The sequence below is a fragment of the Henckelia pumila genome, chromosome 1 (genome assembly GCF_033568475.1).
Source record: "Henckelia pumila isolate YLH828 chromosome 1, ASM3356847v2, whole genome shotgun sequence".
Taxonomy (NCBI): Eukaryota; Viridiplantae; Streptophyta; class Magnoliopsida; order Lamiales; family Gesneriaceae; genus Henckelia; species Henckelia pumila.
In genome coordinates, this window is record NC_133120.1 from 96,237,730 (window position 1) to 96,252,705 (window position 14,976).

The 14,976-nt window shown below is 36.6% G+C and overlaps 1 protein-coding gene across 1 annotated transcript; it reads right to left on the reverse strand.

Moving 5' to 3' along the window:
- Nucleotides 1-718: 718 nt before the first annotated feature.
- On the reverse strand, nt 719-3,352 carry LOC140869752 (uncharacterized). Its single transcript, XM_073272977.1, has 4 exons — nt 2,714-3,352; nt 1,804-2,511; nt 1,582-1,650; nt 719-1,000 (listed from the first exon to the last, which is right to left on the reverse strand). Exons 1-4 carry the CDS (start codon nt 3,350-3,352, stop codon nt 719-721), a joined length of 1,698 nt encoding a protein of 565 aa, XP_073129078.1.
- Between the last annotated feature and the right edge of the window lie 11,624 nt (nt 3,353-14,976).

Consider the following 14,976-nt stretch of genomic DNA (forward strand, 5'->3'; position numbering starts at 1 on the left):
CATAAAAAGAGTCATTGATAACAATGTTAATGAAGGTACTGAATTTTAAGCCATGCATATAAGATAATATTTGGTAGAGAACAAAGATTCGTCAAATAGCTTTGAAATAACATTAGATAAAGGTTTTGAATTACCATAGTTTCAAGTGTTTGGCATGTGGAATTGGTGGATCAAAAAGGACTGTACTGTTTGGTGCTGTTCCAACGGATAACCCTATTTTGATACAATTTAATGAGTAAAATCTATTATAGTAGGTATAATATATTGGGGTAAATATTATTTTTTGTCATATGTGAAAACAATGAGAAATTGTTTTACCATAAAAACTGTTGACCGAAAGTCGCATGCCCATAATTCAGGTATTTTGTGTACATTTTCAGACAAGTAAGGTCCTTCATTTTGCAGAAATTTTTCCCATAATGTAAGCAATATAGGTCGGCGCCTGCATGTATGTTAAATATGAAAGTTTAAATACAATAAAACTGTAAGAAACTTGTAGCAACATTAACTGATTATTTTTATTAAGGTAAAATGTTTTACTCTTCATTCAAAACAACGAAGTCCTGCAAATTTCTTCTGGTCTTCTGCACGAAGCGTGGTGGGAATACATGTATTACAGCACAAAGTAAGTCTGAAACATCAAATTTATAAAAATTAAATTATCAAGATTTGTCGTAATAAAAGTAAACAGAAACAAAAAAAAAATATAAAGGAAAACTTAGCTGATCTGTTTTCTTGTGACATCTGCAAATTCAGAAAGCTGTCCAAAAGGTGTAACCTGGTATATGTCATTAATTGGGATCTGCTCTTGCTGGCCTGAAATCTTGATGTATGTACTTCTATTAAGCACCATTTGGTACTGTGAAGAAGCCAGAATCGGTGTGTTCCCAGAGATTTGTCTAATTTTTGCATTTCTTATGAAGTATGTTTTGTACAAGTCAAGTAACTTGTCCAATTGTTCAAGGTCTTGATCATAAATAATGCTCTGCATCCTTTCGTTCTGTTTTAGAATAAAACAGATGTAAGATCAGTTGGTGTAATAACTGGTATAAGTAATTGAACAGATAGTAGATAAATATTACCTCTTTATCGATAAGGACAAGCTTCTAAAGTCTACCCCATCTTGTATTTCGTATTGGAGTTTTCTCAATAACTAATACTTTAACGAACCAGTTGTGTGAATTCGGATTGAGGTGTCCAAGAACTGTGCATTTATCTTCTAGTGATCTTATCAGGCAGAGAAGAAAGAAATAGTTCGTTACTTAAGAGATATTTGTGAACAAACTGTTGGGAATAAATAATAAGGTTGAACTATTGATTAAAATGAATGTTGACTGGGAAGGAATGTCATGTGGAATTTTGAAATGTAAAAATTGTAATGTCTTATATTTTTTTCAGCAGTAGTGGGAAATGACAATTAAATGAATATAAGAATTGAGAATCCATCGAATGAAAAAATCATATCATAGGTTAAAAGTATCTATCTTAAAGAGAACTCGATGCCTGTAAGACATCATGGTACACAACGTTTTTTGTGTATTTAGTAGTCCGGAGCAACTGTGTTGATGGTCTAATAAGCACCTTTAGCTGATCTATGGTCTTTGCTCTTGACAACGCAACATAAAGTTGTCCATGTGAGAAAATAGGTTCCTTTAAATAGAAACCAACAAAATCTAGAGTTTGACCTTGTGCTTTATTAATAGTCATTGCGAAGCATAGTCGTATTGGAAATTGTTTTCATTTGAATGGAATGGACGAGAAATTATCGTGAGGAGTTTCTAATGTGATACGGGGAATAAATACAGCTTTTCCAGCATGTATACCAACTGATATTTCAGCATAGATGACATTTGTGTTGAAACCTTTACAAAGAAGCCGTGTTCCGTTGCAAAGTCCTTCAGTTGGATTAATATTTCGAAGAAGTATGATTGGTGCATTTAGTTTCAAAGTTAGTTTATGTGGAGGAAGTCCTTGAGGAGTTAAAAAATAGAATAATTCTTCTTGATCCGGTACAATACAAGCACTTATGTTTTCATCGCAGCTATAATATGTGGTTTCTTCACCAGGGAATTTTGTAATTAATACATCATTAATTTCATTGACAAACTCGTTTCGTGTGGTCAGCATTGCTCGTTTAACAAATAAAGAAAAATCCAAATTGTCATCGTCAATATTTGGGAATACACTATCTATTAATATATTTAAAGATGTTGCTTCATCTATAAATGGGATGTTTGCTTGAGGTGGAATTAAGATTTCATCTTTTTCGTTAGTTTCCTCAACTCCATCACCAACTCTTAATAAATAAGAAGAGAATTTAGGATCAAATAAGGCTCGCATATTTTGCTTTAGTTTTATTTTCTCAAAATGTTTCCATAATGGAGACATAACAATTGATGAATCTATTATATCATCTTTGTTACTTTTCAGAATCACTGGTAATATTTGGCGAAAATCTCCACCAAAGACAATAATTTTACCACCAAGATTGTTTTTGTATTCATTATGTCTCTTAACATTTCGTCAAACTTTTCAATAATACTACGTTTAGCCATTGTAGCCTCATCCCATATTATTAATCTTGATATCTTTATTAAATGATCAATTGTGCTTTGTTTACTTATGTTACAAGGATTCGAATTATTTTCGTCCAAAGAAATTTTAAATCGTGAGTGAGAAGTGCGTCCTCCTGGAAGCAAAGATGCTGCTACACCTGAAGTTGCTGTAGCAAGAGCAATGTGACAAGCTGAACGAATAGTGGCAAGAATTTCCTTGTATAAAAAGGTTTTTCAGTACCACCAGGTCCGTCCACAAAGAATATTTGTGATAAATTATTGTTAACATAGTATAAAATTCGGTCGTAAGCATATTTTTGTTCTGCATTTAATTGTTTAACAGCTAGGAGATCTTTGTTGGGTATAGTTATGTCTTTTTCAATTTGCAATTCTTTTGTCAAATTATCATCAAAACTTGAAAGAACATTGCTTGTTGAAAAGAAATCTTCCAGCCTTTTTCCCATTGAGTAAAGATAGTAGGCAATGTTGTTTAGTACTTTATGTCGAATTACACAAGGACTAAGAGATTTATCTTGTTTAAAATCTTGTGATAAAAAATTTTCATACTTCAACCATAATTGTTCAGGATTTTTTGGGTTACAATACATGAGGACAGTAGAAAATAGTTGTCGTAAAGCAGTAGGCATTAGATAAGCAGCTGCCTCTTGGATACAGTTGTCAATTGTATTATTGTCTTCCATTAATCCCAATATTTGCGCTGCTTCTCTAAATGTAGCATAGGTTTTTCCGTTGATTGTTCGTAAATCTTTGAATGAAGTAGGTTTTCGGATGTGCATAAGTAATAATTTTAGATAAAACTTTTCGCCGTCTGTTGGATGACAACTAAAGATTCTGGATATAACTTCATCTCTTTTCTGTGGTTCCCATTATTTTATATCACGATGCCAAGTAAAGTATTCTGAAAACTCAACATATAAGCAAGCAAGTTTTTTAGCATAGTCGTTATGTTTATTTATATGGAAAAATTGTGTTAAAATTGTTTTTCTAATTGTCGGATTATTAGTAATCGTAGATAATGATTGGTTGGCAATAAAAGTTACCATTTGTTGGTCCTCTAAATGAATTGGTAAACATATTACTGATGGATGAATATGATGAAGATCAAAACCAAAAATTCGCCAAATTGCTTCAGGAGGCGAAATCCATCTTGCACTTTGGAAATTTTTTATTTCGTCAACCGTTGAGTCTTTTTCATCATTGGCTAATGTATAGAAAATCCTATCGTGTCCTTTGTATATATATTTTTATATATATTTTATGGCTTGAATAGTTGAACAAATTTCAACGTTGATGTGACAATTAAACTTAGCAAGAAGATAAGGGTTATAGGGTACAACCCAGCGATTATCAAGTTTTGAACCTCTAATAATCAACACATGTTTATCATTTCAACGTCGATATATTGGATATGAATTTATGCCATACATAGTATTCTCTGAGAAATCTTTAGGATAATTAAATTTGCACGAACCTTTTTTCATACAAAGACATGAAGGATTCAGGAAACCACAAGGTCCATGTATCATATGCTTAACCACCAATGAAAATAAATATGGATTAGTTACTTGATCAGGTAATTCTGCACAAACGATTCTATCAAATGCTTCAGGGAAAAACATTTTTGATGATTGGCTTAAAATAAGCAGGAAGTGAGTATGTGGTAATCCTCTCTTTTGAAATTCTATGACATAAGTGTAAGCTATTATGTGACCAAAAATAGAATTTGTAAGTAATTTATTTTTCAAAATTTGAAGTTTTGCACGGAATATTCTAGCAATCAAATCAGGTCTGTTTTGTACTTCGTCAGAAGGTAGACATAAAGCTTTTATTTCTGGCCAATTTGGGTTTGAAGTCATTGTGAGAAAAATATCAGGTTTTCCATAGCGTTGTACTAAAGTTATAGAATCCATATATCTTTTACGCATATCTCTAGGTCCTTCTATGAATGACGCAGGTGATATCGTATGTTTTCCAATGTCAGAACCCATTTCAAGCCCTTGTGTCATATTGTCTAATAATCCACATTATATTTCATTACGTAAACGCTGTTGCATGTCTTTAGTTCTGAAAAATTCCAATCTTGATGTTTCAATTTTAATGTACATATCAATTACATATTGTTATAAAAGCCTACCAGTATGTAGTAAGAAAGATTTATCGTTTTTACGTATCTGTAATTTGTAGCAATAATATTCACGACAAGAGACGGTTGAACTTTTGTTTTCTGTTTTTTTGGAGGAGTTCGTAGTTGTGCAATTTTGAATATCGTAAATATTTTCACCATCACATGTTGGCCTAGGAGAAATTTTTTTTTGTCTTTCATTCAATCTTTTAATATTTCGATGCCACCCTGATTCTCCATTAGGAAAAATGAGAGGATATTGCATAGGATCATAACAAGCAAAGTAATGTTTAATTATTTGAGTTTCGCTGTTTTTTGGATATATTTGTATGTGTTGACTTGAGTATTCGTGGCTTTCATCATTTTCTAACCAAATTCCAGCAACTTGGGATACGGTAGGTTTGTTAAAAACACGTTGATCAATAGTAGGGTCAGCTTCTAAAGCAATTTTATATGCATTTAAGTTCTGGATTGTACTTAAACTTCGGAAGAAATTTACGTATGGATTTGTGCTTAAAATATGAGTAAGTTTTTGTACAACAGTTTCTTTAAATTTAGAACTTATATACATGCGATTCAAGATCTCGTGTTCAGTATCGTAAAAATACAACTGCAAATTTTTAGGATTTTGATTATTTGATGGTATAAGCTGATCCATGAATTGATAAACTTGGCCTTGCACACGGCATGTGTAAATCCCATTATTTCTTGTATCTAAAGATTTTTCACAATGTATACCAATTGATGTGAATGCAAACATATTATTGTAGCTTCGAATATAGGTAATGAATTATTTACCATCTACATCATTACCAAGGTACATCTGAACTAAGTCAGTAGGCATTTCAGTGTTAAGAATATTGACATATCCTTGCGAGCAACAAAATGTAGGTGGTTCCAAGTAAATACGGTGTGCACCACAAAATTGACAGTTTGGAACATTTGGCAGTAAATCTGGACTACTCACTTTGCATGTTAGTAGGTCTACATGAACATTTTCTGTGTGAATTGTATTTGAGATTAAAAGTTGTTTGTGTTCTCGTCGTCGATTATTTTTTGCTACTCTACGATCTTCTAAGCCACTGTATTTTTGTTTTTGAGTTTTCGTTGACATTATCTGTAATGCCCCGTTTTTATCTTAAATGAGTTTATTGAGTTAATCGTAGATTACATAGTTCAAGAGCCAACTTGATTTTGATCAGGGTCCTTTTTGCAAAATTTGAATTTTTCAGGGACTAAAATACAAATAGTGGATTTTATATATTATCTACACTTTGATTTGACCTCTCATTCTTCCCTCTCCTTCCCCTTGCACGCCTCCTCCATTGAAGACGCCCCATTGAGCTTTCAAGCTTTCTGATTTCAGTCCAAGCTCGATCCGACCGTTAGAAATTAATTCTGAAGGCAGTTTAGCGATCACTGCAGCGAGAGCTCCGTTATATCGTAAGTTTTTATACGATCAGATGCATTCTAGTTTTTGGATGTTGTTAGAATCGTTTGAGATTCGAGTATGTTGTTCTTGGCGGAGTTCTGATCATTTATTATCTGCTGGTTTTGAATTTGAGCGTCGTTCGGAATTGTTTTGATTTTCGGAAGCTTTGTTCGAAAATTTGGGTTTTGAGATTTGTTGGAATTGCCTTGATAATGTTGTTTTAGCATTGATTCGTATTGATATCGGTATTAAACTGCTGTCTGCGTTTCCGGTTTATTCAGTTTATAGCCGTTATGCCGTCGGTTTGAGTTTTGAGATTTAGAACCATTTGAGTTGTTGTACTTTGGGCTTTGAGTTTGTTCGATGATGTTGATCATCTTTTGTCTCCGTACAGTTTCGTTGGAGTTGTCAAGCCCGGAATTAACAGCTGTTGAGCGTCAAGAGTTGGACGAAGATCGGTAAAGAGACTACCTTGTATCGTTGTTGTTGTTGTTGGGATTGTTTAGTTTTTGATTTAAAACTTTTGTTGTAGCATTTCCAGAGTTGGAGCTACGACATTGAAAAGTAAAAGCAATCATCGTTAGCGGGATAGCATACTCGGGACAGTTGGTTCTCGAGTTTCTCTTTCAAATCACATATTGCATCAATACTTGTTCTAGCATGTTGAACTCGTATTTTGTTGATTAGTTGAGTTTTGTTATGAGGCTTATGTTATGTTTTTGGTTATGCATTCATCTTGAGCCAACTTTGATTTCAGCGGGCAGAACCGTCCTTTTTGTTTAGACGTTTGGGAACTATGATTGAGTGGCCTAGGTCGTAGTCGTTTCGCCTGGTGCTAGCATACTCATTATAGTTGCTCAAAGTCTAGGGGAGTGGGATACGTGGCATCACCTCGATTGGGAGAGTCGGTGAGTCATCACGTGATCTCATCCTCGGGATCCCATAAGCACAAGAAATCCCTCGTTTATCAGATTTGATATCCCGATTTAAAGACATGCATTTCATTACGTTGATATTGAATACGTGTTGTCTGGAAAGCATGTTTACTGATTTCATTACTTGTTATGTTGCTTTTACTGGGAGTATCTTTCTCACCGGTTTATCCGGCTGTTGCTTGGTTTTGTATGTGTACTTGGCAACAGGTGGGGCAGGATTGTAGTGGCCCATATCCAGAATTAATGATAATGAGTAATTATCGTGTGATCATGTTAGATTTAGTAAAACGTGATTAAGGAGACTTCTAAATGGATTAACGGAGCCCGGAAATAGACCCAAAATGATCAAAAATGGTCCGGAGGGTCAGACAGATCGGAAGCTCCGAAGTTAGGATCGGATGCTCCGAAGGTGATCGGAAGCTCCGATGAACGATCGGAAGCTCCGATCGAATTATGTCATCCATGATGTGTGGTTGATCGGAAGCTCCGAACAGGATCGGAAGCTCCAATCACCCCTATCCGAAGTCAACCAGTGAGATTTTGACACGTGGCAGATGAGGATGTTCGGAAGCTCCGATGGCAGGATCGGACGTTCCGATCAAGGATCGGAAGTTCCGATCGAGGATCGGAGGTTCCGATCGATGCCTATAAATATAAGGTCCGAGGCATTCATTTCTTACCAATTCCGAATTCTCTCCTTCGCCCTCGTGGTCCTATTTTAGGGCTTTGGGTACTCTTATTTTAGAGTTGGAGTAGGATATTTGTTTTAGTATAGTTAGACAGTGTCTGACATAGTAGCGGAGCAGTGCTCGTGTTATAGAGCCGTGTTCGAGGCTGTGGATTCGCAGCAAGGGAGTGCCCTAGTTGCGGGATAATTTCCATCAGTGGGCTGACGACGGACGCAGGTATAGCTATGGTCTCCTTAAATTATTTAGGAGTATGCTATAGCTTAGTTAAGGCTTTTAGAGCTTATTGAATGATGTATGGGTATTTGCATTGTAGACTTGATGATAGGCTTGGAACCTAGAGTAGGACTACTAGGACTGCCTTAGAAAGGTACGTAAGTACTGACTGAGATTGCCAGCGGATATGCATGCTTATATGTTGCATTTATGTGTTTGCATGTTATTATTGTTATGCGGCATATACATATCATCTTGTGCCTGTACGTCTGTACATCTTTTAAGATGAGCCAGTTAGGGTTACTCAGCCCTGTTTGGACGTTTGATATCGAGTACCCTTAGGTACTGATACCTAGAGGACTCCGTGGTCCACGTCCGAGATTCGGGAGTGAGTGGTCGCACACAGTGGTTAGCTACCCCGATGTGATGAGCTCGTACTCCAGGCGCCAGTCTGAGCAGTTTGTATACAGTTATCCCAGATATGGATACCCTGTCATTTGCATGCATCATATTTGTATGTTTATCCGTGCTTTCGTATTGAGCTTAGAGCTCACTCCAGTATTTTCTGTGTATCTGGATACTCTATTCCTACTAGGAAACTTTTAGGAGATATCTTTAGCTATATTTTGAATTATTTTGCGATATCTTTTATTATTTTGTAGTTGTATTATAAATACAACATATACATTCATTATTAAAAATAACAATTCAGATTTCAGATTATTGATTACTCAATACAAAATTCTCTCTAGAATTTTATTAAGCTTTTGCTTACCCAAAAATCAAACTTATCAAAGTTTTCAACTTTGTGGCGTTTGTCGATTGATTATCCTCGTGGGTTGTCAGAAACAGGTTTTCTGAAGGTCCCGTTGTGATCAATTGTTTTCTTCGTGATTACTGTTGCTAGTTTCGTTGTAAGCTAGAGGTGGTTAATCCAAAACTTTTTACTTGTTTTCAAGATCGGGAAATTTCTTGATTTCTTTTGTTATTGGATTGAGAGTACTATTTTAATATAGTCGTGTTTGCCTTCCATACATTAAGAATTCATATCACTAGGGGAGCCAGCGACCTTGAAGAAAGCAGTATTTAGCTTTGTGAGGAGGAGAATTATGATGATATGCCTGCGTTGGAGGATCCCGATGACGAGGGATATAAGGCAGTCGTTGGAGAGTTGTTGGTGACTAGGAGAGTGTTGAATGTGCAACAAAAGGAAGAGGAAGAAAATCAAAGGGAAAATTTGTTTCATACTAGATGCTTTGTGAAAAACAAAGTGTGTAGTGTCATCATTGATGGGGGTAGCTGTACCAATGTCGCAAGTAGCGAGCTTGTTGAGAAATTGAGTTTGCCTACTTCAAAGCATCCTCAACCCTATAGATTGCAGTGGTTTAATGATAGTTCTGAAGTGAGAGTGACTAGGCGAGTTGTGGTGCCTTTCTCAATTGGGAAATATGGAGATGAAGTGGTGTGTGATGTGGTGCCTATGCAAGCGTGTCATATCTTGTTGGGTAGACCGTGGCAATTTGATAGGAATGTGACACATGATGGGTTTAAAAATCGTTATTCCTTTACTATGAAAAAGGAATCTGTTGTATTGTTTCCTATGACTCCAAAGAAAATATTGGAGGATCATTTGCAAAAGAAAAAGAAAGAAGAGGCCGAAAAAAAAAGTGAACAAAAAAGTGAGATGGCCTTAGAAAAAAAGAATGAAAGAAAAAAAGATGAGAAAAAAATTGAGAGGAAAGAGGCCGATAAAAAAATATACATGGCCCAAAAGAGTGAGTTGCGAGAGATTTTACATGTGCATACTCTACTTGTGTTGATTTTCTATAAGGAGATTCTCCTTAACACAAGTGATGTAGCCGGAAATCTTCCGAGCAATGTTGTTTCTCTCTTGCAGGAATTTGAAGAATTATTTCCGGAGGATTTACCTCAAGGACTACCACCTTTGAGGGGAATTGAGCATCAAATTGATCTTGTGCCCGGAAGTGCATTACCGAATCGTCCAGCTTATAGGAGTAATCCAGAAGAAACAAAAGAGCTACAAAGGCAGGTAAGTGAACTTCTTGATAAGGGATTTGTGCATGAGTCTATGTCTCCTTGTGCTGTACCTGTTTTGTTAGTGCCTAAGAAAGACGGTTCATGGAGAATGTGTGTTGATTGTAGAGCCGTTAACAATATTACCATCAAGTATAGACATCCTATTCCTAGACTAGATGATATGTTGGATGAATTGTATGGTTCTAGCATCTTTAGTAAAATTGATCTTAAGAGTGGTTACCATCAAATTCGGATGAGAGAAGGTGATGAATGGAAAACTGCTTTTAAAACTAAGTATGGGTTGTATGAGTGGATGGTTATGCCATTTGGGTTAACTAATGCACCTAGTACTTTTATGAGGTTAATGAATCATGTTTTGCGTGCTTATATTGGAAAATTTGTTGTGGTATATTTTGATGATATCTTGGTGTATAGTAAAAGTTTGAATGAGCATGTTGAACACTTGAGGATTGTATTAATCACACTAAAGGCTGAACATTTGTATGCTAATTTGAAAAAGTGTGTATTTTGTACAAAAGAACTTGTGTTTCTTGGTTTTGTTGTGAGCGCTCAAGGTGTCAAAGTTGATGAGGACAAGGTAAGTGCAATTCAAGATTGGCCAACGCCTACTTCTATTGGTCAAGTTCGTAGTTTTCATGGTCTTACAAGTTTCTATAGGAGATTTGTAAAAGATTTCAGCACTTTGGCGGCTCCTATGACTGCGGTGATAAAGAAGAACATTCCATTGTTACAAGTTTCTTTTGATATTATTAAGCAAAAATTAATTAATGCTCCTTTACTTGTATTACCTGATTTTTCTAACACTTTTGAAATTGAATGTGATGCGTCAGGTGTAGGAATTGGAGGTGTCTTGATGCAAGGTGGGAGACCAATTGCATATTTCAGTGAGAAGCTAAGTGGAGCGTCCTTGAATTATCCTACCTACGACAAAGAGTTCTATGCCTTGGTTCGTGTTCTTGAAACGTGGCAGCATTATTTGAGGCCAAAAGAATTTGTGATTCATACGGATCATGAGTCTTTGAAACATCTCAAAGGACAACAAAAGCTGAACAAGAGACATGCCAAGTGGGTGGCGTTTGTGGAGACTTTTCTCTATATTATCAAGTACAAGCAAGGGAAAGAAAATGTGGTAGCAGATGCTCTATCACGAAGGTATGTGCTTCTATTTACTTTGGACTCTAAGTTTTTGGGATTTGAGTATGTGAAGGAGTTGTATGCCAATGATCATGATTTTGGTGAGATTTATGTGTCATGTTTGCATGGTCCGAAGAATAAATTTTTCATGCATGATGGATATCTGTTTAAGGAAGATAAATTGTGTGTTCCTAAATCGTCCATACGTGAATTACTTGTTAGGGAATCACATGGGGGTGGTTTGATGGAGAATTTTGGTGTGGCTAAAACTTATGATACTTTGCATGAACATTTTTATTGGCCACATATGAAGCATGATGTTGAGAGTATTTGTGAGAGATGTGTGATTTGTAGGAAAGCTAAGTCTAAGACACAACCGCATGGATTGTATACCCCACTTCCTGTTCCTAGTGAACCATGGGTAGATATTTCGATGGATTTTGTTTTAGGATTACCAAGATCTAAGAAGGGGAGGGATTCTGTGTTTGTGGTGGTTGATAGATTTTCGAAAATGGCTCATTTTATTGCTTGTCATAAATCTGATGATGCATCTCACGTTGCGGACTTGTTCTTTAATGAAATTGTTAGATTGCATGGCATGCCTAGGAGTATTGTTTCTGATAGAGATACTCGTTTCTTGAGTTACTTTTGGAAAACATTATGGTGCAAGCTTGGTACTAAATTACTGTTTTCGACTACATGTCATCCTCAAACGGATGGTCAAACTGAGGTTGTTAATAGGACATTAGGAACTTTGTTGCGTGCTATAATTAAAAAGAATTTGAAGAGTTGGGAAGAATGTTTGCCATTTGTGGAGTTTGCATATAATCGTAGTGTGCATTCTACTACAAATTTTTCACCATTTGAAATTGTGTATGGTTTTAATCCTTTAACCCCGTTGGATTTGATGTCTTTGCCTATGAGTGAAAGGGTTAGTATGGATGGAAAGAAAAAGGCTGAGTTTGTGAGAAATTTGCATGAGAAGGTGAAAGCGAACATTGAGAAAAAGAACTTGCAATACACAAAACAAGAAAATAAAGGTAAAAAGAAGGTTGTATTTGAACCGGGTGATTGGGTTTGGTTGCACTTGAGGAAGGAGCGTTTTCCGGAGAAGCGGCGTTCTAAATTGTTACCTAAAGGCGACGGACCTTTCCAAGTCGTGGAGCGGATCAATGACAATGCCTACAAATTAGATCTACCAGGTGAGTATAACGTCAGTGCTACTTTCAATGTTTCTGATTTGTCTCCATTTGATGTAGGAGATGATCAAGATTTGAGGACAAATCCTTTTCAAGAAGGGGAGGATGATGCGATCATGGATAGCTCGCCTGTTGATCAAGTGATTAAGGATCCGTTGGAGATGCCAAGAGGATCGATTACGAGAGGACGAGCTAAGAAATTCAAAGATGCGCTTCAATCGTTGATAATGGACATTGGAATGCTTGAAGATCATTTTGAGGGATGTTATAATCTTATTGAAGTCCAAAAAAGTCAAGAGAGTAGAGGAAATATCAAAGAAAACATAAAAAGAGGTGACAAGACCCGAGAGGTATGCGCGCCCGCGCCTCATTGACGCGCACCCGCGCATGGCGGACAGGACCTTATGCGCGCTCGCGCCTGCCCACGCGCGCCCGCGCCTGATCCGTTGTTTTTAAGATTTCAGGACAGAGTCCTATGCGCGCCCGTGCCTGCACTCTCTCTCACACAGTTCGGCATTTTGTGTGTGTGCGAGACTTTTTGATATTTTAGCATTATTTTCTATTTTTGAGAGTTTTATTCCTACTAGGAAACTTTTAGGAGATATCTTTGATATCTTTAGCTATATTTTGAATTATTTTGCGATATCTTTTATTATTTTGTAGATGTATTATAAATACAACATATACATTCATTATTAAAAATAACAATTAAGATTTCAGATTATTGATTATTCAATACAAAATTCTCTCTAGAATTTTATTAAGCTTTTGCTTACCCAAAAATCAAACTTATCAAAGTTTTCAACTTTGTGGCGTTTGTCGATTGATTATCCTCGTGGGTTGTCAGAAACAGGTTTTCTGAAGGTCCCGTTGTGATCAATTGTTTTCTTCGTGATTACTGTTGCTAGTTTCGTTGTAAGCTAGAGGTGGTTAATCCAAAACTTTTTACTTGTTTTCAAGATCGGGAAATTTCTTGATTTCTTTTGTTATTGGATTGAGGGTACGATTTTAATATAGTCGTGTTTGCCTTCCATACATTAAGAATTCATATCACTAGGGGAGCCAGCGACCTTGAAGAAAGCAGTATTTAGCTGTAGGTTTTTATCTAAGTAATTCGATTGGGTTGTATAAATCGAGTTTGTTAGCCGGTTGTATTCTGCCGGTCTGCTTGTATTTAGTCTTCCGCAGCGATTTTATTTAATGCATGCTTAATTATGCTCTTAACTCTGATTAGGTAGTGGATCCGGGATGGGTCGCTACAAGGATCAAGTCAGCGAAGACCTGCTTAGCAACAAGAGGGAGAGCTAGTAGTGGGACTCGGTCTAGGAGTCGTGTCAGCATGTCTACTTAGTTTATGTTAGAACATGTTTAGTTATTGAACTTTGTTTTTATGTTGTATTGATTATGCGAGCTTTTGTTTAAAGGTTGTCATTGCATATTCTATACTTTGGAGCGGTTGAACAACCCTAGAACTTTATGTATTAATTGGAGAAAGTTTGATTGCAATGCATGGATATAAATTGAATGTTTAGGGTTGAGTTTCAGCTAGAATTCTGCTGTTTTTCTACTCTGTTCTGTCACCGCTCGATCGGCAAGATGTTACCGATCGAGCGATGGCAATTTTTGCCTTTCTCTATTTTTGCCTTTTGTTGGCCGCTCTATCGGTAAGATCTTAATGATCGAGCGGAGCTGGTTTTACCCGGACAGAATGTGAGGAATTTTTTGCTCGCTCGATCGGTAAGATCTTACCGATCGAGTGGAGCACTATTCATTTCAAAAAAAAAAATTTATTGCTTTTAATCTTGGATCTTGAATGCCTTATTGTTGTTTAATCCCGAGATTAGTTGTTTAGAACCGAGGTCTCACATTAAGTGGTATCAGAGAGTTAAGATTCTTGGTTGAACTAGAGTGAGCGGGGTAGATCGAGTCTGCGTGTATTGGCTCCTCGCATGTGTTTGAATTATTTAACTGTGTACTTAATTCCATGCGAGCATGCTTTATTGTTTGAGAATTATTTGAATTACGTGGTTATGTGATTTAAATAATAAAGCATAATCTACTTGAGTATATCTGTTTCTGTTATCGACTGGTATCCGGTATTCCAAGCGGTTGTAAGGGCACCGATTGTAGAAATTGAGATATATCGTGTCCTAATATTTGATTATCAGATGGGTCCTCGTCGAGTGATAAACAGAAACCCACCGCCAGTTATTCCTGCGACTGAGCAAGCTAGTACTGAAGTTGATCAGTTGGATGCTACAGTAACTCCTATGGAAACCTTGCTGAAGAGGTTTCAATCTTTTAATCCGCCTTTGTTGATGGGTACTGAGAGTCCAGTTGACTGTGAGAGTTGGTTGGATGACATTGATCAGCTGTTTGATTCCCTGGATTATACAGATGATCGCCGAACCAGGTTAGTCATTCATCAGCTGCGTGGTGTTGCCAAGAACTGGTGGATCACGACCAAGAGATCCATGGAGAACAGAGGTACAGTTGTTGATTGGTCTCTTTTCAAAACTGAGTTTTATAAGCGGTTTTGCCCTGTTTCGTACCGAAAGGACAAGGGAGCCGAGTTTGCCAATCTGAGGCAAGGGAATCTGAACATTGAGGAGTACGTA

Bases quoted from the DNA above. Each gene is read 5' to 3' on its own strand.
- LOC140869752 (XM_073272977.1), bottom strand. From the start codon at position 3,352: ATGCACATCCGAAAACCTACTTCATTCAAAGATTTACGAACAATCAAC. The intron at 2,512-2,713 runs GTGTAGCAGCAT...CGAAATGTTAAG, and splicing joins TCTTGCTACAGCAACTTCAG to AGACATAATGAATACAAAAA. The intron at 1,651-1,803 runs GTATTTATTCCC...TTCTATTTAAAG, and splicing joins GTATACATGCTGGAAAAGCT to GAACCTATTTTCTCACATGG.